General features: G+C 42.2%; 1 protein-coding gene across 2 annotated transcripts in view; it reads right to left on the bottom strand.

Annotated features, from left to right (window-relative positions):
* GRIA1 (glutamate ionotropic receptor AMPA type subunit 1) overlaps positions 1-25,143 on the bottom strand; it is a 280,768-nt gene that overhangs the window by 71,984 nt on the left and 183,641 nt on the right. For both annotated transcript variants that reach the window (XM_006766280.2, XM_006766279.2), the window contains exons 9-11: positions 18,719-18,829; positions 17,851-18,057; positions 11,007-11,377 (exon numbers count right to left, since the gene is read on the bottom strand). In XM_006766280.2, the coding sequence (XP_006766343.1) occupies positions 11,007-11,377; positions 17,851-18,057; positions 18,719-18,829 (689 nt within the window). The remainder of the gene's footprint in view (positions 1-11,006; positions 11,378-17,850; positions 18,058-18,718; positions 18,830-25,143) is intronic.

The raw sequence follows: 25,143 nt of genomic DNA, 5'->3' as shown, positions 1-25,143 counted from the left end.
TGACTGACATGCTTCCATCCATGGTTGATCAAGCCTTAACACCAATCAATAAAGATACTCCACAGGGAGTTGGGAGTTATTTTCTGGTGGCAACTGAAAAACTAGCCCAACATAGCCCATTTTCAATTCCGTGTGTTTCTTGGTTGACACTCTCATGGCCTTACAACAGGTTATATGGCCCCCAAAGTCATGGTATTGTGTGAGTTCTGAACCTTTGGCTCCTGAGCACCTAGGGAAGACTTTGATTGACAGGTCCCCTGGCTTACCACCTGCCTGCTTCAGTGCCTTTGCTCAGGGTGATCCCCGCCAGAGATTTCCCTCTTTACTTTGCTTTTGTGGAAAATCTTATCTCTTCTTTCAAGGCACAGTACAATGCTTCCCAGAAGTCTCTTTTAGCTGCAGCCCACACTCATTTTTCCCTTCTAAGAAGAACTCTGACACCAACTCTACACACCACAGGATTTAGCCCTTGCTTGCACATCCCCCTAGTTCCCTATGTTTCAGAGAGGGAGTATAGTGCAGGGTAAAGAGCCTGTTCTTTGGGACCAGAACCCTTTATCTCCCTGCTGTGCAAACCTGAAGTCCGTTACAAAGCAGCACGGGCATCCTGTTTGTCCCCCTTAGCAACTGCATTGTGTTTCATTGGATGATGAACTGTCACTTCTTTCCTCAGACTTCTACTGATGGACAGTGGGATACTTCCAGCTTTTTAAAACAACGGTGAGCCCTAGCTGGTTTGGCTTAGTGGATAGAGCATCACCCTGCAGACTGAAGGGCCCCAGGTCTGATTCTGGTCAAGGGCATGTACCTTGGTTGCAGGCACACCCCCTGTAGAGGGTGTGCAGGAGGCAGCTGATCAATGTTTTTCTCTCATTGATGTTTCTAACTATCTATCCCTCTCCTTTCCTCTCTGTAAAAATCAATAAAGTATATTTTAAAAAAATAAAACAACAGTGAAATGAACATCCTTCTACATATACCTTGTCACATCTGCATAGCCCTTTCTATAGGATAAGTGTAGATTCCAGCTGTTTCTTACATCCACAATTTTTAGGCCATTTGTAATACTTCCCCACTCCCCCCTCCGCACCTCATTCATACCTAAAGTGCTATAGTTAAAAACATGCCCGCTCCAGCTTTTGACTCTGACTATGGAACCCACCATACACTCACAGTCACTTCCCAGCTGAAACCACAGGTTTGTATCTTCAAAGTGACACCAGTTATATCTTTGCTCTTGTCTGTTTCATCATTTTCCTTGCCCCAGCTGGCCACACTATATTTAAATCTGATGGGCATAGAATACACTCTGGATGTTACCTCTCCTTCCTTGGAGATGGGTTTTAAAGACAAAGATACTGTGAGGAATAATGGAAAACATTCTAAAGTAAAAAATGATGAACTGTCACTGAAAAAAAGTTAGGGTGCTTTTTTTCTTCATGAATTCAAAACTTTGCAGGGAGCCCTCAGGGACTTTCAGAAGACATCAGGTCATGGAAGGCAATGGTGTGTCAAGAATAAATCATAGGCCTGGCCGGTGTTGCTCAGTGGTTGAGCATTGACCTGTAAACCAGAAGATCATGGTTTGATTCCTGGTCAGGGCACATGCCCGGCTATATATATATATATATATGTTAAAAAAAGAATAAATCATGGGTGTTAGAATCAAGCAGACACGGGTTATAATCCCAACTCTGCTGGGACACTATGGATAAGGGAGCTAGTCATTCTGAGCCTCAGGTTTCTTATCTGTAAAATGGTGTTGGTGTGCTGGGGCAGTGCTGTCATGATGATTAGAAGTAATATGACCAGAGTGTGTGACACATAGTAGGTGCAACAAATGAAAGCTATTATTGCTATTATTTTCCCCAAAAAGAGACAATTAGAGCATTCCTGAAAGGGTAACTGGTAACATTAGGATGATAGGGAACTTTTTTATATGGGTCAATTTAATTTCGTTTTCTTCAATTCTACCTTTTCCTCCAAATTCATTCAAAGAGCAGGACTGAGTTGCAGCAGGTGACACACCTTGTTAGTGACAGCCAGAAATTCTCTCCATTAGGTTGCTTTCTCTCCATTAAATGAAAAATACGACATGGTCTTCGAAAGTGCACATATCCATTCAGCAAACATGTGTTGAATAATTAGAACATACAACAACCTATATCATGTTTTAAATGAGTTGCCAGTCTGTGTCTTGATGAGAAACAGATATGGGAACAACAGTGGAAGATTGAAGACATAAGATGGACATAGGTTCAGATGACAATGGCAACAACAACACCAATGTCAACAGTATTTGCTGTTCATGTAAGCCCTGTGCAATGGAAAAGCTTTCCATGAATTGCCATTTAATATTCAAAGTATCCTTTTGAAGTAGGTCGTCCTATTATCATGCTCATTTTCCAGAAGAAGAAACTGAGGTGTAGAGAAGCTATTTTCCCATGCTCACCCAACTAGTAAGTGCTAGCCCTGGGATTCAATCATGGGTAGCCCTATTCCAGAGTTCAAACTATCACCGTTACTCTAAAACAGCTTCAGATGAATAATTGGGATTGAAAGGCAGCATTTGCAAAAGGGGAAGGGCTTGAGCAGGAACGATGGGAGAGGTCCGTCCAAGCAAAGGCAATGACAGGGCACACAAGTAGCATGGGGCTTGGGAAACAGAATGAAGCTCAACTTGATTTGGCTAGAGAGCCTTGACTGAACCTGCGAATTAAAGGGAGACAAGCCTTAGATAGAGGCTGGGACATACTAGCGACTGTTTTGCTCTAAGTTTGAAGAGGGGGGAAATAAGACAGATTAGTGACTCACCCAGTGGACTATTGGTAGACTGAGATTGAGCTTCTTTCTAAGCTCCTCCTCTAACCTCTTGGGCCCACCCTCTGTGACAACAGTGCACCTGTTCTACCCCCCGCCCCCAACCCCCCTCTTGGGTAGGACTCTCCATTCCACTCCCAGCAGCTACTGTGCCTCCTTAAGCCACTAGATAATCACAGTGACTATCATTACCCAGGTGTATAATATGTGTTTGTGTGCTTGATGCCATTTCCTGCTAGGTAACTTGGGCTTATTTCACCTATTATCTCCCTTGAACATAGCTAGGGTACAAGTATTCATTTGTCACAGTTGGATGATGTACCTAACTCATATTTAAAACCACCAGGCTCCTAATACATTCTTCATAATTATGCTTTCATTTTTTCCCTATATAGAATTTAGTACTTCTTTTCAGATGAACTATTGGGTCTCTTGGTCTCAGATGCTGTATTTCCAGAGAGGGTTTAGGAAGAAACAGAGGATTCTCTCCAGGAAAATGTGGGACCTAGCAAGATGTAGCCATAGGCAGGCTTTTCTGGGTATAGAGACATGAGGACCATTTTTCTTCTAGTGCAGCCCCCACCCATAGCCTGGACTTTCCAAGGCATGTGAAAGAAAAGAAAAAGATAGCAGTCAGATTATATTGGAACCAAAAATGGAGGGAAGAGGGGAGAAGAGAATTGACAAAAAAAAATGTAAATAGGATTTCATGTATGTCTAAATGCATTACAGATACAGTGGTGTTTTTATACTTCCAACCATTCTTCTAGGGGTCTCCAATTAGTGCCCCACAAGCTGAATCTAGGCATGCTTTTGTTTCATCTGTGCAGCATTCCCATGACAATGACATCAGAACTGAATGGGAGTGGCCCTCTTGAGCTGACACATGGGTGTCCCAGTTCATCACAGCCCTCAGTTGACCTCCATTTTTGTTACTGAATTTACACTAATTACCCATGTGAGCTTTGCTAAGTTCCTTCCCTCCCTATAAGCTAGAATCTTCACTTATTAAATTGGGATGAGGTGTTAATTACACCAGAAGCTAAGTTCTAGAAGGGCATGGATTTTTGTCTGCTTTCTTCATTGATGTCTCCGAGAGCATCTTGAACCATGTTGGCCACATAACAAGTACTAAATAAACATTTGATGAGTGAATAAATGGTCCTAATCATTCCTTTCAGCTCTGTGAAACACTTTCTGAAAATTTGCCTATTGTGATTTTAGAGGGAAAAAAAAATCTCTCCTTCAATGAAAATATTCAAATCTTGGAATTCCAGAGCAGTCCAGAGAGAGCAAGCAATTTGACTTCCCCCTTGCTCATGGCCAGAACTGCTGGCTGAGATGCAGGAAATGTTTTTCATTTGTGTATCCTAAGAAGCCTTTATCCTCCTGTCACTGCATTCATTTTAATACTCCCATGGGGCTTTTGGAGCTTTTGACACTTGGGCTCTTGTGCTTTTGAATGGTCTGTGAAACTGCTCACTACCAGAGCCTGGCTCTGGGCCTCATGTAGCAGGAGATTAAAGTTGTAAAGGAAAGAGGCATTGAGCTGGAGTCCCCCAGGGCTGTCCATGCATGGATCACACCTGCCACGATGGCAGACGCCCCTTCCCTGTGCCAATCCCTCTGCATTGGCGTTGTTTAAAATGTCTAGGGTAACACATCAAGGGGAATGTACTTGGGTGAATCCCTTTGTGAGCTCCTCCTGGTATGAGGAGGAAGGATCACTGGCAAGGCCTCCACCTTCAGTGGCCACTGTTACCCCCTATGTGCCCAGGGAGGGCCTCACGCACCAGCAGGTACCATACCACAGGGCCATGCAGGCAAGGCAGACTTTGGGTTTAGTGTTCATAGCTGTTGGTTGGCACTCTTTCTGGTTGACCCATGGACCTTTCTTCCTGTACCTCAAAACTGACTTCCCCGGACAACATCCTAGTTCAGTGACTTTTAAATGTCAATGCCCATATATCCTGGGGAAAGAAGAGGACTTGTGAAACATATATATTCCTCTCTTCAGCTGCAGCATTTCCAAGCCTGCACATCTGGGGCAGGGCCTGGAAACCTGCATTGTGACAGACATCCCAGGTGATTCTGACTCTGTGATCCCAGCAGAAACTCCCATACCCAGACCCAGGACTAAAAGCATCTATCACTGATTACTTGCATCATTATTTTCCACAAATCCTTGTGACACAGTTCCTTGCAGCAATGAATTTATATCCTAAATGAGGCTTATGTTTTCTATAGGTGAGATACTTTATAACTCCAGGCTGCTTTTATGAATACAGGGTGTCCCTAAAAATATATACACATTTTGAATAATTATTAATTCCATTGGGTTAAATCTGAAAAGAAACATTAATTGAGCTATTAGCTATAAAGGGTGTATACATTTTGGGGGGACACCCTGTATTTACTCTCAGCATCCCTTCTTTGTCCTGCACCACTCAAGCCATGTCAAAGTAAGGAAGAGGAGATTTGCTTGGCTATCTCTGAAAAGGAAGGAGGGAGAGATGGGGTGGGGGACAGGTTTCTCCTCACCTGTTAATGTTGAGGCTTTGGGTTGCTATGGAATTTGTGTGTGAATGCCAAGGTCAGACTGTTCTTGTGTTGTAGGTTTGAGCTCTGCTCATTGGCCACCCTGTTCCCATGGTGAATCAGTTAGTTGCAGGGCCCTCTGCGAGTCCATTAGCTGGGAGCTTATAGTATAGTGTTCCCAGAGATTTCAAAATTGCCATCACTACCCCGCTTGAGACTTATCACTGACAGTAATTATCTTCACTAGGTGGAGATAATTATCATACATTCTGATACAATTTAAAATCAAGAATAAAAGAGGGTTATGAAATTTGAAGTCTAATTTCCATTTTTCCTCTATTTCTCTAAGACCTTTCAAATCCCTCTCATTCTCTGTACTAAGGTCACCTGAACCCAGGAAAGTACTGACCCCATGGAAAAGCCAATGGGGCGTGGAAGCGGTGGGAATAAAGAGCTGAAGAGGCTCACTTTTAGGTCACTGAAGGCAATGAAGCCTTGGATCCAGACTGCTCTGCTCTGGGCGTTGAGGCCCGAATTATTATTTCAGTCACTTTTAGAGAAGATCCTTTTCTCCTCTTGGGTATGTTTTCTCATCTGTAATATGAGATGGATAACCGAGATCATCCTAGCGATCCCACCCATCCTAATGATCCACTAAAGGTCTCTGGACCTATAGTTCCATGTTTTTCAAATGCTCCCTACCTTTTGGATTTACCATGGACTCCTCCCTCTCCTCACCTTCATGTATCCAATCCATCAGCAAGTGCTATTCATTCTAGTTTCAAAGTAGACCACAAATCCACATACACAACTATAATTTCCATCACTGTAATTTCCCCTGGACGCCCAGGAAAGCATCTTGCTTGGCCCCTCTGCTTCCACTCTTAGCTATTCTCTGCTCTAATTCATTTTCATCATAGCTCCTCAGAGTGGTGTTTTAGCATGTAAATCAATTCTTTCCTTGCTTAAAGCTCTCCAATATCTTTTCATTGTATTTAGAGTAAAACTCCAAATCTGAACTATGGCCATGAGGCCCTATATGATCTGGCCTCTACGTACTTTTATAATGCTATCTCAAACCCCAATTCTTTTCATTCACTACAAGTCATGCACACTGGTTACCCTTAGTGGAAAGCACTAAGCTCTTTTCCACCTGAGGGCCTTTACACATGGTTATTATGTCTCTCAGTTCTAATAAGCCTAGCTCCCTCTTACCTATCAGCTCCTCCGATAAACCTTCTCAAAACATCCTAAGTAAGTCCCATTTAATACTACTTTCCTTATTATCTATTGCTATTGGAGGTTAATTTTATTCATAGTACATCACAATTTATACATTCCCAATTGCTTGTTCAATGTCTGTTCATACCACTATAGTGCTAGTTCCTTGAAGCAAAGACTCCCACCCTTATGCTCCATCATCAATGTATGTTCATATCCTCAGCACCTGGTACCATGCCCTCCATGCCATAGATGATCAGTAACATCTGTAGAATAAACGGATGGCACAGGCCACAAATAGGAGAAAATGTACAGAAGGGAAGTTGAGGGAACTGAAGATAAATTTTGACGGTGATGATTGTCTCTCATATATCCCTTCTCAAAATGTTCCTCTCTATAAAAAAGGAATCTGATATATGTATTAAAAATAGATCTCTGGGCCTACAAGTCAATTCATGGATGGCATTTTAATCTGTGATCACAACTAGAGTGAATTTTAACTTTGAATGTTAAAATAGGTTACACAGAACACAATTTTTATATAAACATTTAAAAGGGGGAGGGAAGAGTCTTTAAAGCACTTCAGTAGCATCTGTTGGCATGGTCCTTCACTGTGCTAATTACAGGTTATTTTATCTATTCATGGCGCTGGTTCAGAAAGCACTGACTTTAGATACTTTAGACGAGCGGTTCTTAACCTGTGGGTCGTGCCCCTTTGGGGGTCGAACAACCCTTTCACAGGGGTCGCCTAAGACCATTGGAAAACATATATAATTACATATTGTTTTTGTGATTAATCACTATGCTTTAATTATGTTCAATTTATAATAATGAAAATACATCCTGCATATCAGATATTTACATTATGATTAATAACAGTAGCAAAATTACAGTTATGAAGTAGCAACGAAAATAATTTTATGGTTGGGGGTCACCACAACATGAGGAACTGTATTAAAGGGTCGTGGTATTAGGAAGGTTGAGAACCACTGCTTTAGACAATGCTGCTGATTGATTCTCCAAACTCCATTCCCACCCCTTCTTTTCTAGAGGCTAGAACACCCAATTTCTTGCCTCCTAACCTCCCTTGCCATTGAAAGTAATCATGGCCACTGTTCTGACTAATGAGATAGGGGAAGATGTTTGCTTGGGGTGGGGGATATTCTGTTACGCTTTTATTTCCTGATCCAAAGAGATAGAAATGGCTGGCAACCCTTCTTTCCCTTCTTGCTGCTTAAATATGGAGACAGAATCTGGGAGCTGCTATCTTGCAAACATGACGAAAAGAGTTACAGAATAGCTGACCCTGATGCCACTGAGTCAAGCAAGAGCCACTGTCTACCACCACCTTTCTTATGTGAGAAACAGAACTCTTTCTGTTCACATTACTGTGGTCAGGTTATTCTGTGATGTGCAGACAATCACATTTGGCCACATTTTGTTGGCGTTGGCCAATAGATCTTAATATGAATCTTGAAGAGGTTAAAAAGAGATAGAGTGTCATGCATATGAATGCAAATACAATTCTGAAGAAACTTAGTTTCCCAAATTCTAAATTCGTGAGGATTTAAGGTCTATTCTTTCAGGAAATAACAAGAAGAATTAATTGAAACTCATTGGAAAGGGTGTTTGATATATACACATTCCTTAAAAATACCTTCCACTATAGCAGCCAAAAATACCTTCCACCATAGCACCATGATATGGTATTATGCATATCATGAAATTCATCAGGAAATGTGTATAAAACATAAGCTTCTGTTGGTGTTTGCAGTTGTTTGCTTGGTCTGTGGCCCAGATCACTGTCAAAGTATCCTTTTGTCTGACACTAGCAAGAGGCCATCTCTCTTTAGCATGTGTTTCCAAGAAACATTGTGATGTATATTCTGATTCTGAGGGGGGTTTTACAGGCCCCTAAGCTCTGGAAGTGGCCAGGTCAGGCTCCATAAAAATGAGTCCACCCCAGGTAGATAAAACTCCTTATTTTGTTAGGCTTACTCTTGTGTCTGTCAGACTCTTTAATTTTAAATGACAAATCTTTCCTCTCATTTCCTGTGAGGAAGAGCCTCAGAAATCCAGGCATTGCTGGTCTGGAGGGAACCAATGGCTGTTTCTCTTTTGATCCTCGACTTCCCCAGAAGGGAGAAGTCCAGTGGCTTTGAAAGCGGTGTAAGCACACTGTCTTCTAGTGAAGTTTTGTAGAAGTCTAATATTTAAAATGGGTAAAATAATAAAAAACAGCATCTGCTTTATACGCTTCCTTTGTGCTGGCTGGATACTGTGTTATGGGGTCTATATGTATCAATCTCTTAAATTTCATATCCGTACTTAAGGTAGAAACTCTTATTTCCATTTTACCAGTGAAAAAACAGAGGCATAGAACGTAGTTGTTTTATTAAAGATTGGCAGGAAGGAAGCTGGGTACATTCCTGTACAGTCTCATCTTCACTTAAGTCCATTCCTAGGATACCCTAGTGAAACCCTCTGCTGTCCTGGAAACAGAAAGTCCTATTATAGGCAGAGGTCACACACTCAGGTACCCTTTCAGGGGCCAGCTGAGTAATTAAGTAATGAAAACAGAAAGATGGGGACTGCAGTAAAGGGGGGAATGTGTGGATCAGCTAAAGAGGCCACTCAGTTTTGGGTAACCATTGCCAGACTCTGTGAAGATTAAAACATGAAAAACATGCCTGGCAAGGTTGTTGGCCACCAACTGAGAGCTCTGGAGGAATGGTGAGGTGCCTGAGGCCAGCCCACAAAGGTGCCATTAAGAGGTAAGATGCCGACTGAGGAAGGAAATAATGGAGAAAAAACAAGCCCATGGGTCTTTTGAGACACAGGCATCTTTTGATGGCTCTACATTATACCAAATACATAAGAACCATTTCTTCTCACTGTTTATCCGCTGGCCTGGTCTATTTTTAAGTAAGCCCTTCCCCTGCTTGGTTCTATCTACTCTTCACCATGTGTTTGCCAGTATTGGCCAAGTATCTAGTCTCACACCTCCTCTCCCACACACTCCCCGCAACCCCCGACTGTCTTCTTATTTAAAGAAAAACAAAATTATAATGGTGAATAATGAGACGATCTAAATTATACAGCAGGCAAAGTGACTCCGATGGGAAGCTCCTTAGAAAGATTTTATTCCATTGCTACTTAGGAATATTGGTCCTCATCAACACTCAAATGCAAAATAATTATATCTGTGGTACAGATGTCACCAACTCATGCTCATGAGGCCTTGATATATATACAGTTATGCCCCCAGAAAGAGAGTGTGTGCAAATCTACTCATGGTCACCAAATTCTTAGCCATGCCTCCCTGTGTACTGTAGGAACTTGGTAATCTATAAGGGGCTGCCTTCTGGAGGAAGAGTTCATGGACATTATGCCACTGTAAAAGGAAATATGGTCAGTGCTTATTTATCAGTAAGTTGGAAGAGATTTGTGGCACAAACACTTTAGAATGTACTGGAAAGAACATTACACACAAAGACAGGAGGTGAATAAATGTGGGAATTGATCTAGATTGGTGTTTTTCAAATTTCTCTCTCCTTCTTCTTTTTTCTTAGCTTCAGAATCCTTCCACAAAAGAAATATGATTCACCAGTCCAATATATAAAATAGGCAAAAATGGAGCTACTCTGATTCCTTGTGTTGGGCTGGAACCTCACTGATATGCTCACCCTAATACTCTTGATATAAATTAAGAGGCAGCCCTGAGAAGCCTCATTTTTGAACCACCAGAAACAATTTTACATCTCCACCAGAACTAAATTATTTCCAAGGACTTTCTCAGAACCAAGAAAAAGAGCTTTTCTCATAAAGATGAAGGTACAAAGGGTCAGATGACTTGCTCAGGGTTACAAAGAGCATGTTGTTGCCCACCCCTACATAGTCCGTTGCTCCTTCACCATTCAGAAGAAGAACGGGTGGCGGTCTGAATCTCAACTCACCTAATTGCTAGGTGTTTACACTTGTCAAAATATTCAGCATTTCTGTGGTCCCTTGATCACAAAAGGAGAAATCATGAGAGCCCCACCTTATGCTTCTGTGAGGATTCAATGAGATAAATGCAAATAGAGAACTTAGAACCTTGCTTGGCAAATGGTAGGTGCTCAATATATGTTAGTTGTACCATACTACCTCCCCCATCCTTTTTCTGTACCTTTCAGCTACAGAACATCACATTGTGATTATGCCTATTAGTCTTGACAGAGCACATCAGCCTAGAAGACAGAACTGGCCCAGACACAGGATGCGTCCAAATAAGCCACAGCATGCAACAGACGGTTGATGGTAAAGCATAATTGAAACACTGAGTACAAATTAGTCTGCAAATAATTCCTAACCCTAATTTTTCAGCATTTTGCTTGTACCAAGAAAAATATAACACTGAGCAAAGAGGCTGAAAAGAGCTGACTGACCTGGGGGAGATGTCACATCCTTGCTGCATGAAGGCTCCCAGGGAGAACCACAAGCTGTTGAATATTCCAAACTCATTGGATTGGTCACTGGTTGTCTGGTCCCGCCCTTCCTCAAACTCTTCACTGTGCCATTCGTAGGGGCTGAAGCGGCTGACCAGGAAAAGGACGACACTCACTCCAATGTAGGCAAACACAATGCACATCCAAATTTCATAAGCCAAAGGATCGAGGAAGGAGAAAACCCCCGGCTTGGACTTCTGTGGCTTTTTTATCATGATGGAGATCCCCAAACTCATAAATGGCTTGGAGAAGTCTATCACTTCTTCCCGGACCAAGGTGATAGTTAAAGGGGCCACAGCCACATCTGCTCTCTGAAAAAAAACACACACACACGCACAAAAAAAACACAACAACAAAAAACAGAAGAAAGAAAAAGAAAGAAAGAAGAAAAATGCAGTTGAGCTCAGCAGCACTCTGTTCTCTTGATTCTTTCTTCACTGTGGATATTCTTTTGGGTCTTAAAGTATGTGAGTTAGAAAGAACCTTAGAAGTCCAACCCCCTCCCATTCTCTCTAAAATATTTCTGACAGATGGATGATCAGCTCAATGTCTTACAGGAGAGGTTATCCTATTGTTTGACAGTTCTAATTGTTAGGACATCTTCCTAACCCTACTAGAAGGGGATGTTGTGATACCTAATATTTTGCCTGTCTGGCAGCCGAGCCTCCTTCCTGTTCTAGAAGAACCACTCCTGTCCCACTCACAGTCTTTCTGGTTCACGTGTGGCTGATCACAGTTACATTGTGAAGCACACAACATGGGTTTGACCATATTCCCTGGCCAGAATGACTCATTTAAGGATGGCATAGAACCCACGTCGGTTTAGTGAGCATTAGCCCTGAGAGGCAGAGTGAGAGATGCAGAAGCTAATTCATAATGAAACAAGTTGGGTTACCCTGCTTTCAGGGGTTATGCTGGCTCCCTGGTATCATGTGCTAATATATTCTCCTGTTTGTCCCCAAGAACATGAACCAGTCTTTCTGTTTGCCTAGTCTAGTTTGAGTTGGGTTTCTTTTACCTGCAACAAGATAGTCCTGGCTAACAAGGTAGTGAAGACAAGTTTAATTCAATAAACATTAATTTGAAAGCCCTAGGCTGTAAGCTATAAGCAGGCTATGGTCCCTGCCTTCAAGGAATTATAAACTAGTGGGAGAGACTCACACACAGACACACATACCTTTCAGTCTACAAAGTAGGCTGGGTATGTGCTATCCAAGAATTACAAAATGCTGCAGGAGACCAGGGAGGGGTTAATTCTGGCTGGGGAGATCAGAGGCTTTAGTGCCAAGGAGGTGACATATAAATTTGGCAGTGAAGATGTGACATATAAATTTGGCACTGAAGGAGGAGTAGAATTTTGACAGAGTATGATTCTGGCGCAGAACACATTTGAGGAGGAGGGAATTATGTGAGTAAAGGCCTGGCAAAGAGAAGGAAAAGTCTCACCGCTACTTTTTTTTTTCCAGGGAGACTGCTAAGAAATACACAAATAATTCACGTTTTAAAATGTAATTCTAGCATGTAGATAAACATAGAAGGTTGCAAGCAATGCTTCTCTTAAGGCATCTTGAACATGGAACCACCAGCCTTGCTCTCCTGCCTTTCCTACCTTTCCCTAATAGCAGCAGCCTTGGCATCTGGGCAATAAAATCCACTGCTCTGGCCGAAACCGGTTTGGCTCAGTGGATAGAGCGTCGGCCTGCGGACTGAAGGGTCCCGGGTTCGATTCCGGTCAAGGGCATGTACCTGGGTTGCGGGCACATCCCCAGTGGGGAGTGTGCAGGAGGCAGCTGATCGATGTTTCTCTCTCATCGATGTTTCCAACTCTCTATCTCTCTCCCTTCCTCTCTGTAAAAAATCAATAAAAAAATATATTTTTTAAAAAAATCCACTGCTCTGTTGGCCTGAGATGACGAGACCCTGGAAACCCAAAAGGTTCTGTGGACAGATGCACAGCATTCACTTTTGAAAGTCTGTTTGAGGTGTAGGGCTTTCTCTATTAATGCTGTGCAGCAGTCCAGACGTGAAGCTGGTGACAGATGCCGAGAGATGAGGGCCTCCCTCAGCCGCCGGCTGGTGTGGTGTAGAGATTTCCTCTGGTTACTCTCATTGGCTTGGACTAGTGAGAAGATGCTTTAAGTGAAATAAAAAGCCTGGCTTCAGAATGACTTAGGTCCTCACTTATAGAAAGTAACTTCCCGTAAAGCACTGTGGAGTCAGGCATGAATTTTATAGTAATTCTGGTTTCTTATTCTAAACACCCACTATATACATCTTTATAGTTTTTACAAACACATCTAAGCCTGTACAAGGGAGAAGATATCTATTCTTTTCTCTATAACCTGTGATAAATGGAAAAGGAATGGGAGAGAAAAATAATGGAAATGAGGGACTGAGCACAAGTTACCCAAAAGGGAGGTGGAAGATGACGAGCTTTGAAAGTGGTAACAGGAACTGAATGGATTTGTTGGATGCCCCCTGGTGTGAGTTAATAGAATGGACTGTGGACTGGAATGATCTCGAATTACATCATCTTAGTTCACTGATCATTTCCAAGATTTGTTTGATGGAACATTATTTCTGGGAAGATGCTAATAAGTATAAAATGAAAATAATGAAAATAAGTATAAAATGAAAATGTTGGGGAAGCACAAATTTAAACACATTACTTTGGAGCAGGTCTTCCCGAATATTTAAAAAAACTACTATGCACGTAGAATTTCCCAGAGGAAGAAGTAGAGTATTTCTAAAATTAATTGCTTGTGGATCCCTGGGCATCAATAGGGATCTATGTGTGTAAGACACACACATAACAGGAGATGCTAAATTCACCGACCTCATTTTACAGATAAGAAACTCAGGTGCAGAGAGGGGGGGGGTGGTTTGTGTAAAGCAGCAGTACTGTAGCTTCTTTCCCATTGATTGAGAGGCTGGGGCGTTACTGGAGTTTCACTGGACTGGTCAAGGGCAGAGCTGGGTCAGGATATCAACCTGGTGGCTCTGTTCTGTGACTCACTGACACATAGCCTTAAGTAAGACAGTTGTCTTTCGGATACCAACTTCCTCATTGAAAAAAGAGAGACACAACATAATTTTTGTTTTACCTATTTGACAGGGTTGTTTTTTTGTGTGTGAGGGTCCAATGAACTCTAATATATAAGGGTATTGGGAAATGTGAGCATTTTGCAGGTGCTTAAAATTATTTACTTAATCTGACATTTTAGGATAGTGGCTCTGAAACCTCAGCATGTCTCAGAACCACCTGGAGGGCTTTTAAAAATACAGGTGGCAGAGTTTCTGGGTTCAGTGGGTCTGGGTGAGACCTGAGAATTTGCATGCTGATGCTGCTGGCCCAGCCCTCAGTCTTTGAGAACCACTGACCTAGGATATCCCAAAACAAAATATGTGGTGTCAAAACAATCCTGGGGAAACAGCAGACAGTTTTGATGCAGTAAATAAAAGTAAAAAGGGAAGAAAAACAGGGATGGAGAACTGTGAGCCAGGCACTGCGGAGGTAAATACTCCCGCCCCAGCCCTGTGTTTCAAAGGATTTCAGTGGCTTACAGGAGTTATGTAGTCAGAAATTTGGCAAAGTCGGAATTCAAGTCCAGGTGTCTATCTGCAGAGTTCACTCCCTTTCTGCTTCTCTCAAAGGACAGGCAAGAAAGTCATCTCTGAATCAGGCACAGAGCCATGTCCATGTAAGAAGAGGAAGATTCATTTGCCACTGTGGCACCTGAAAATGCAGAGGCTCTGACAGTTCTTACCACCTTAGAGTCCAGAGCTTGGGAGGTGTGATTTCTATTGAGGCAGTATATCTCAGCATGGAATACAAAGGCCAGGCTGGCTGCATGTTCCAACTTGGCTTTTACTAGTATTATGTCTTTGCCAAATTACCCAACCGCCCTGGTCCTCCATGTCCTTATCTATAAAACATGGACAATAATCATATCCACCTTCTGGGGTTGTTATGACAAGTACATGAAATAATGTGGATACATTATTTAGCTTCATGCTGAAATGTTATTGCTACATTAGTTGATAAGAAACAGAGAGAGCAAAAGGAAGATGAGACCCTGATTAACTTAGGTATTTAAAAAAATACATTTGGAAACTTGCAATTTATTTTTTTCTGACCTCACTGGTTCTTTGTGGCTGGGAGACACTGCCCCGAATTCTTCTACTCTTTTTCAGGGAACAGAACAGAAAAGTCCAATGAAAAGGGAGAGAATGCAATTGGACCCATCACAGAGTCTTCAGAATACAGTGTGTACTGGGCAGAGGGCAGGCCAAGTAGAGGGGAGGGCTGGGGGAAGGCTGGCAGCTGAGGCACCCAGAGGTAATTCTGCTCTGTACTGATGAGCCAGTGACTCATCACTAATTGCTTGGCTACGCTGGGGTCTTGCCCTCAGGATGATCACACCATTGTTCTGCCCTATCACAGGCCTTTTATTAAGGGAAGATGGGGTGAAGATGAAGATGAATGTTGGTGAAGGTGAAAAGTTCACAGTAGTTGCCATGGGGATGACCTTATAAGGTTGGTGGAGGTTCCCATGGAAACCAGCATCTAGATGCAGCATTAACCATCCAGGTCTCTATCTTTCATCAATAGAGCTTCCCAAATTGAGAGGCCATGGAGAGGGAGGAGAAAGGGTTGAAATACCCCTCAATTCATTAACTATCTCTCCAGGTCATCTCAAAAGCCACCTTCCTGGTGAAGATTTTCCTTAGTCTATTTCTTTGTTCTTTGAATTCCCTTTGTATGGCTCTCATGGCCATTATGACTCCTATTGCCTTAATATGAGACGAGATTTTAAAAGCTCCTAAATGATTTTGAAAGCTTTATCCTGAGCAGAACTCAATATCAACCTGGGACTCAGCATATGCTTCAGCTCAGAGACCCAGGCTACATTCTCCCATTTCTGTGTGTGGCGACTGGATTCTTCTTACATCGATGTTTGGTGTTCTACTCAAGTACCTTCATGGTCTCCCAGTGCCCATTGAATCAACCCACACTCTTCCTCTTGTTGTTTCTTTCTCACTCTATCCCTGACTACTCCTCACCCAAGCCCTTTATAAAAATCACCAGTGTTTTCTCACTCTTCTTTCATACCTTACTTATTTCCATCACCATTTTATTGTTTATACTTTAGAAGTTCCTGGGCTGCTTTTCTCTCTGAATATAGCCTCTTTTCAAGTTCTGTATCCTTCTTGAGAGCCTCTTGCCTGAACTTTGACACTGTACCATCTTTTATTATTCTCTCATTGTCTTTTCTACCCTATAAAATGTTAACATCCTTGGGGGACAGGGATCAGATCTTTTACTTCTCAATGATTCCCTAAATATTTAAAAACAATTCACATTCAGTAGCTTCTCAAAACTGCTTAAATTTGTGGAAGATTTTGTAGAAATTGTTCATGGCGTTATTTTAAGTATAATTCTATAAAATAAAGAGGTAATATGCAAATTGACTGCCACACCCTTGCACAAGATGGCCGCCCCCATATGGACACAAGATGGCTGGCAGGGCAGGGCAGTTGTGGGTGATCAGACCATGAGGGGAGGGCAGTTAGAGGTGACCAGGCCAGTAGGGGAGGACAGTGAGGGGTGACCAGGCCTGCAGGGGAGGGCAGTTAGGGGCAACCAGGCCAGCAGGGGAGGGCAGTTGGGAGCAATTGGGCCGGCAGGGGAGGGCAGTTGGGGGAGATTGGGCTGACAGGGGAGTAGTTAGGCGTTGATCAGGTTGGCAGGGGAGTGGTTAGGGAGTGATCAGGCTGGCAGGCAGAAGCAATTAGGGGCAATCAGGCAGGCAGGCAGGCAAGTGGTTGGGAGCCAGCAGTCCTGGATTGTGAGAAGGATAGGCCTAAAGGGTGGTCAGTGCACTCCCACAGGGGGAGCACAACCCAGCCAGAAGCCCTGAGCCAGGCTCAGGCTGATGAGCATAGTGGTGGTGGCGGGAGCCTCTCCCACCTCCGCCGCAGCACGAAGGATGCTTGACTGCCAGCTTAGGCCCACTTAAGCCAGCAGTTTGACATCCCCCGAGGGCTCCTGGACTGCGACAGGGTGCAGGCCGGGCTGAGGGAACCCCCCACCCCCCGAGTACACGAATTTCGTGTATTGGGCCTCTAATGAAAGATATAAAGATGAAGTAGACCTACTTCACAGATAACCATTATACAAGTCAGTGTAAGCTATAACAGAAGCAGAAACTAAATTTTACAGGAAAAGGCAAGAATAGTTAAGAAGGAGAGTTTGTACCTGTTATGGGGAGAAAGAATGGAAACTTTGGAAAAAGTGATATTTGATACAGGCTTTGGAGGAGGGATAGGCTTTTAGAGGTGTGGAATGGGAGAGAGCACTCTAGAGAACACAGTGACTCTGAGGTGCTTTGGCTGAAATGGAAAGTGTAGGACAAGGGAGTATTGGGGCAAATGATGATAAAGTTGGATCTGGGTTCATCTAACACCAGGGAAGAAAGTTATCTTGAGGGAACCATAAGTGACTTTGAGCCATACATGACTTTATATTGAAGGAGACATAAATAAAGTGACAATACAACCTGGTACAAGATTGAACTGAGTTTGGCTGAGGGAACTTTGACCAGAAACCTGAACAGAGAATGTCTTAAGACACTGGATTTTGGCACCTGACCTTTTAATCAGCAGCAATGCAAAATTATGGAGTCTAATAGTCATCTGTGGGCATGACGAGCCACCCACCAAATTATTTCCTTTCAAACATTTTGCCTCTGCTCTGAAATTTTCCTCCCTGTGGGGAACTTACTCCGTAGACAAGCTCTCCCACCATGCCATTCCAAGCCTTTGTGTCAGGGTCACGGGCTCCATATTTTCCATCACTGACGATCTCAAGACGGTAGGAGTAGCCCACATGCTTGGCAATCTCTGCTGCCAGCTCCACACAGTAGCCCTCATAGCGGTCATTGCCCTCGAACTGGTTGGCGTTCTTCTTGAGCATTACATAAGGATCTTCCTGGTGGAGAAATGGGGAGACAGAGAATGTGGGTTATGCAATCACTGGTGGTGAGGGAAGACTTCCGAGTGGCAGAGGAGGATGTTACCAACATTGGTTAACTTTGGGTAAGTCTCTCTAGCCCCTAAATCTCCTCTTTGCATTTCTTCTCCCCCATCACAAAACTTCTTGAGTTAAAATAAGAATGTTCCACCATTGAGATGTGGTGCACAGCTTTTCAAATTATGTTCCAAAAGTTCTTGTATTTTTTGGAGGTACCTCTTGGGGCACTGTGTTTGGGATGTGGACTCTAACTAGTCTGAAGATCAGTCATTGAAAATCATTTCAGCTTCACTTATATCTCCTGTAGGAGCTGGACCTTGGAAGTCTTTCTTTGAAAACGGATTTTACTGGGGGAGGGTGGAATCTGAGTATGTTTTATTTATGGGGAAACTATGACTCAAAGGAGACTAAGTGACTTATCCATGGGCACAAAGTAAAATCATGGCAGAGCCCAAGTGAAAAAAGTATCTGACTTCCAGGAAATTTTTTTTTTACTCCCTCTTTCTACCTATGGCACAATTTTGGCAAGAATGACCAGCTTGCACCCCTGGGAAATCCTTTGTACAGGTGTAGCTTGCATTCCAGATAGGACAGCCTTGATAAAGGAGTGAGTACTCACTAGGATTGTAGTGACGATGTACGTTCTATTCTGGACACTTGAATTATCTCCCCCAGCTTGAGCATCAGTGGCTGCAGGGACAAACTTATCATCTTCATTCCAGTAACCAATCTGTTAATGAGAGCAGGTGGTGATGTAAGTTGAGCCAGGATCCTTAGAACTGGCATACTCTGAGCCACCAGCTGATACCAGACAGGAAAGCAAAAAGCTCAGTGTCACATCATGCAACACTGAACACACCAGACTCTAAAGTATCCTATATAATAAAGAACTAATATGCTAATTAGACTGGACAGCAGAACAACCTTCCAGAACACCCAGTGGTTAGGAGGTGGGGCTGCAGGGCTGTAGGACCGTGGGGCAACCAGGGCTGCAAGGGCCAAGGCAGCCAGGGCTTTGAAGGCCTACTCTTGCACAAGTTTCGTGCATCAGGCCTCTAGTTGGTAGATAAAAGTAAGAGTCTAGATCAGTGGTCGACAAACTACAGCTCGGCAAACCGCGGCTCGCGAGCCACATGTGGCTCGCGAGCCACAGTTTGCCGACTATGGGTCTAGCTAGATGCTGTTCAGGTTCTTCGAGCCTCACCTCCATGAACATCCTCACCATGATGGGCTAAGCCTGGAAACTGCACTCTTCGAGGGGTGAGAGTTTAAGTGTTTGCACAGCTAAACTGTTTTATATAGTGCAAGCTAGGGCTTAATTCCCTGTAGTTGTTCACAAGGCCAAACCCCTTGTCCCCTATGCCTATTAACCCTTCTCTACCCGAGCCCATTCTGAATTGTAGTTGGAATCATATGATTAAGCATTGCATTCCTTTTACTTTCTTTTTAGGTTAGCTCTATTTTTCCATAAAGATTCAATCTCTTAGGTGATGGCTATTTTATCCTTTATTTATTTATCTTATTACCAATTATAAACTATTATAATACTGAGCATATAGCAGTGCCTAAAAATATCAGCTAACATTATTTTTAAAAAATCAGTAAGTTATTTATACTGACTCATTTTCCAAGGTGTTTGACAAAATGTTTATTAGGTCCCTACTGTGTGCAAGGCTCTGAGATTGTATTGTAGTGCTGAGAGAAATACAAAGAAATCTATGAAGTGGTTCTTATTCTGACAATTCCTTCAGTCTACCTTGGAAGACTTGACACACACATACTTGTGTCTCCAGAAGTAACAAGTGAGTGATTCAGATAGCTAGGGCCTAAGGAGCTCAGAGAAGCAGAAACCTAGTGTGGGAACCTATGCTGGGAAAAAGGCAGCAGGAGGAGGTAGGCCTCAAGATCATGAGGAATGAATGGCTAAACAGTGTAGACTTTATTCTGAAGGCAACAGGAAATCATGGAAGGCTTGAGAAGACTGAAATGGCATGGTTAATACACATACACACACACACACCATCTCTGTTTCTATCTCTGTCTACATATGTCTTTAGACAGTTGCGTTTTGTTTTGTGGTCATTCTGCTGGATATACTTCAGTTCTCCACATCTCAGAGGCATGTGCCAATGGTCAACTCAAATGTCACCTTCACCCTGATGTCATTCCCAGTCCCCTCAGTTGTAAGTGATCAATTCTCCCTGCAACATCACTGTCATTAACAATAATAATAATTGCCAACATTGATTATATTATTGCTACATCAGAAGCTGGGAAGTGACTGAGCTTGGTCTGGAACCATGGCAATCTGTTCCCAGAGGCAGCTTTTCACCACTATGCTGTTCTCGCTAAAAGAGGACTTGGTCCTGCGCTGGAAATTATTAGTTAACTTTTGTCAAATGCTTATTATTTTCAGGCACTCTTCTAAGTGCTTTTAATGTTTTAACTCCTTTCATCCTCACAAAAACCTTTGAAGTGGGTAATTGTCATTCTCATTTTAAATGTGAAAAAACTGAGATGTAGAGAAGTGAAGTAACTTTTCCAAGACCATAGGAGAGTCGTGGAGCTAGTATCTGAGCCAAGAAGGCTAAGAGTAGGGCCAGGCCCTACCCTGTGCAAATAAGCTTCCGGACAATGCCTGAGTGCCTGGTGTAGGTTCCTATTGGCCCTGTGGTCTAGCTGATTGCAGGTCAGTCCCCATTTCTCCATGATGATGCGGGCTCCTTGTGGACAAGGCTGGAGGTCTAGTCGTTCTAGAAGCCCTTTCTTAGCATGCATATTCTTTCCCAGAGAAGCAACACAAGAAATGTTTATTGAATGAATGAGTGTATCCAACATGGAGACTGCTGACCAGACGGGTGCTGAGACACTTCAGAGGCCTGAAGAAGGAGCCCGTCTCTCAGGGCACTAGGTCAAGACTGACCCTCAGTGTAGGATGAGGGTGATGTTACCTGTGTAGGGCACTTTTACTCATCATGGAAGGAGACATTGATTGCTCTCTAGGGACACAAGAATCACAAACTTATATTTCCAGAATATTGAGCTGGAAGAGAAGCCTGAGCAATCAGTTCTTTCAACCCCTTCTTTTAACAGAGAGGAATACAGAGGCTCAGAGACCACAGTGCAGTTTTGCCTCCCTCCCTTTGCTTGGCTGGTTGTCGATGGAACCCTAGGGCATCTGTGGACCCTCTCACCACTTCCATGGGAGGAGGGTGGCAGTCCAGGGATGAGGAGGAAGCTCAGCAACTAATTTCTCTAAAATCTACAGTGTATTAATTGGTGTTATTTTAAAAAGTGGGAGCTTGATGGTTAAGAGATTGATCTTTGGTATCAGACAAATCTGGTTTAAAAGGCAGACTTCCCTAATTGCTACCTGTATGACATTGGGCCAGTTGCTTGACCTCTGTGGGCCTCCTTTCCTGCTTTGTAGAATGGATACAGTAATACCTGTCTTGTGGGGCTGCTGTGAGGACTCAGTGCACGTACAACAATGAGCATAGTGTGTCGTTCATATTGTTGTCAGGAGACTAAAAAGTAATAGTCTATTCAGTAGGGTAATGCCTGATTGAAGGCTAACAGGCCTCTGTATTGCAAGACATTTCAGTTTCAATTTGCTATTGAACATTATCAATCACCACAAGGCGTATATATTGTGGAGCATTTTTCAAACATATTTGACAATGTAACCTTCTTTATATGCAAAATGTCCAAGGATAAGTGGTCCCCAAACCACAAAACACTGCTCTAAAATATCAAGTTATTTTAATAAAGACAGGAGAAAACAAAACAAGTTAAATCTGCACAGATCAGATTTACATGGCTTGGAAAGAGACTTTAATTTTTAAGGATAGTAGTCCTTACCTAGAGGGTATTATACTAAGTGAAACAAGTCAGTCAGGGAAAGACAAATACCATATGATTTCACTTACATGTGGAATCTAAAGAACAATATAAATGAACAGCAAAACAGAAACAGACTCATAGATACAGAGAGCAGAGTGATGATTGCCAGAGGGGAGAGGGTGAGGTGACTGAGTAAAAAAGTTGAAGGGATTAAAAAGTACAGATTGGTAGTTATGAAATAGTCACAGGGATTATAAAATATAGCATAGGAAATACAGTCAGAAATTTTGTGATAACTGTGTATGGTGTCAGGTGAGTACTAGAAATATTAGGGGGAACACTTTGTAATGTATATGATATCTAACCACTATGCTGTGCACCTGAAACTAATAAAAATAATACTGAATGTAAACTATAATGTAAACTAAAGATAAATAGTTTTATTTTTTTAAAAAAGGACAGTGGTCTTTTAAAGCTGGTATCATAGCACTAGTGTTAAATTGGAATCTATAAAAATTATTGTATAGCTTGGCCTATATACAGATCCTTTGATATCAAAAGCTAGAGGAATAGTTAAATGTTATGAGCAAGCATATTTTAGTCCTAACCTTCTTATAGGGAAATAAAACAATATCACCAGTCAGAAGAGCAGTGTGCTGCCAAGACCCAGCTTGTACTTCATGTAATCTAGCAGGGTGAGAAATCTGGTTCCACAGTTTGATTAAAAAAAAAGCTGGCAAAGATTTTTGAAGAGACATTGCACTTTGGAGATGAGAGAGCAAATTTCCCTTTCTTAGAGAAATGGGTTGGATTATTATATAGCACTTTGATTCTCTACTGAGGATATGCAGGAACTTTGATTCTCTCTGAATATAAATCAGAGCCAGTAGTTTGGTAAAGATTGGGGCCCACTGTTCAGGAGAGGATTTAAATAATTCTGACAGTGAGAGGTCTTCTCCTGGGGCCAGTTACCATTTTTGATCTTCTGTTTTCCATCTACCTCTAAAGATTCTTTGAATGTAGGAAATGAGTCTAGATGATAGATCAGATTTTTTTAAGTGAATGAAGTCTAAAAAAGGAGATAATCATAGAACAATTAAATTCAATTGATCTACCTTGCAGAGTCATTAAATCAAATTTACACATTTGTATCTCTTGGCTGCCTTTGAAGCCACAGCCCCTGAAGCCCAAAATAAGTCCATTATAATACATTTTTAAAAAGTAAATGGCCTATTGTGGCAAAGACAACTAAGTGACCACCAAGATTCTTGTTTGCCTAACATGGCATAGAAGTGTCGGTGAAAGTGGCTACCTAGTCAGCAGTTTCATTTCCCAGCCTGCCTTGCATTGAGGTGGGTCAGGTGATTGGGTTCTAACCAATGGAATGCAGCAGAAGTGATGCACAGCTCTTCTAGCCTGACTCCACCAAAACTGCAGCACAGTTTCCACTTTCTCTCTTTCCTGTTTGCTGGCTGGATGTTGATAGCCAGAAAAACCCAAGCAGACAGTGGAGCCTCCCTAAGCCTGAGTCTTAACCAGAGCCCTCAGCCCAAAAACTGGTCACCAGGTGAACAAGAATTAAGCTTTTACTGCATTCAACTCCTGAGATTTCAGAGTATATCTTTTACTACACCTAGGGTTATTTTATCTACACACTTAAAGAACTTAAACTTAATGCATTTACGTGTGACCTTGAGTCCTGCTTGAGGAGTTCTTTCATTGAATTTCCCAGCATTTTTGTTTCTCCTTATATTCTGGTAGATCTATGAAAATATGGGCCAGAGTATTATGCTCCCTGGTTTCCCAGCAACATTCAATAAACTGCCCACTCATCTAATAAACAACCACTTTTTTGCATGTGCTTACTGTGGATGTAGTAAATAACACACCTATAGTCCCTGCTTTTAGACATGTAGTCCTTTCTTTTGAATGTTTTAGTATTAAGGAGGTGGAAAAGCGGGGAGGAAAGAGAATACATATCTAGACCAGGAATCTGCACACTTCATTTGTAAAGAGCCAGACAATAAATACTGTAAGCTTGGTGGGTCATCCCATCTCTGCTGCACCTCCTCATCTCTGCTGGTGTGATGCAGAAGCAGCCAGAGACAAAATATAAACAAATGAGTGTGGCTGTGTTCCAAAAAGACTTTATTTATGGACATTAATATTTTAATTTCATATAATTTTCACATCATGAAGTAGTCCTCTTTTGATTTAGTTCAACCATTTAAAAATGTAAAACCATTAGCTCACAGACTATACAAAAACAGGCAGTAGGCTGGATTTGGCCTACAGGCTGAAGTTTGCCAACCCTGATCTAGATCAATGAACCAGCAAGAATATATCAGAAGAAATAAATACTCTGAAGAAATAAAATGGAATAGTTACTTTGTTGGGTGGGGGCTCCTTTAAATAGCTCAGTCAGGGATGGGGTCTGCAACATGACTTTACTTGAGCTGAGATCTGAAGGACCAGGAGAGTCACAGCACATGGAAGTGCAATGATAGGGAATGCCAGGTACAGAAACAGAAAGATGCCAGTAGAGCTGTGGAGCACTGAGCTAGAGAAAAAGGATCAAGAACTGATGTTCACAGGGAAGAAGCATCTAGGGTTCTGAAGGCCATGATAAGGCATTATATTATATTTTATCGGCAATAGAAAGCTACTGAAAACCGTGTTCATGGATTGGTAGAATCAACATCATTAAAATGTCCATACTACCCAAAGCAATCTATAAATTCAACACACTTCCCATTAAAATACCAACGGCATACTTCATAGATCTAGAACGAACTCTCCAAAAATTCATCTGGAATAAAAAAAGACCCCAAATAGCTGCAGCAATCCTGAGAAAGAACAAAGTAGGAGGGATCTCAACACCAGATATCAAACTGTATTACAAAGCCACTGTTCTCAAAACTGCCTGGTACTCGCACAAGAACAGACATATAGATCAATGTAGCAGAACAGAGAACCCAGAAATTGACTCAAGCCATTATGCTCAATTAATATTTGACAAAGGAGGCAAGAGCATACAATGGAGTCAATACAGTCTCTTCAATAAATGGTGTTGGGAAAATTGGACAGATACATGCAAGAAAATGAAACTAGACCACCAACTTACACCATACACAAAAATAAACTCAAAATGGATAAAGGACTTAAATGTACGACAGGAAACCATAAAAATTCTAGAAGAAT

The sequence above is a fragment of the Myotis davidii genome, unplaced genomic scaffold, assembly GCF_000327345.1.
Source record: "Myotis davidii unplaced genomic scaffold, ASM32734v1 scaffold18, whole genome shotgun sequence".
Classification (NCBI taxonomy): Eukaryota; Metazoa; Chordata; class Mammalia; order Chiroptera; family Vespertilionidae; genus Myotis; species Myotis davidii.
This window is presented reverse-complemented; position numbering and strand designations above follow the sequence as displayed.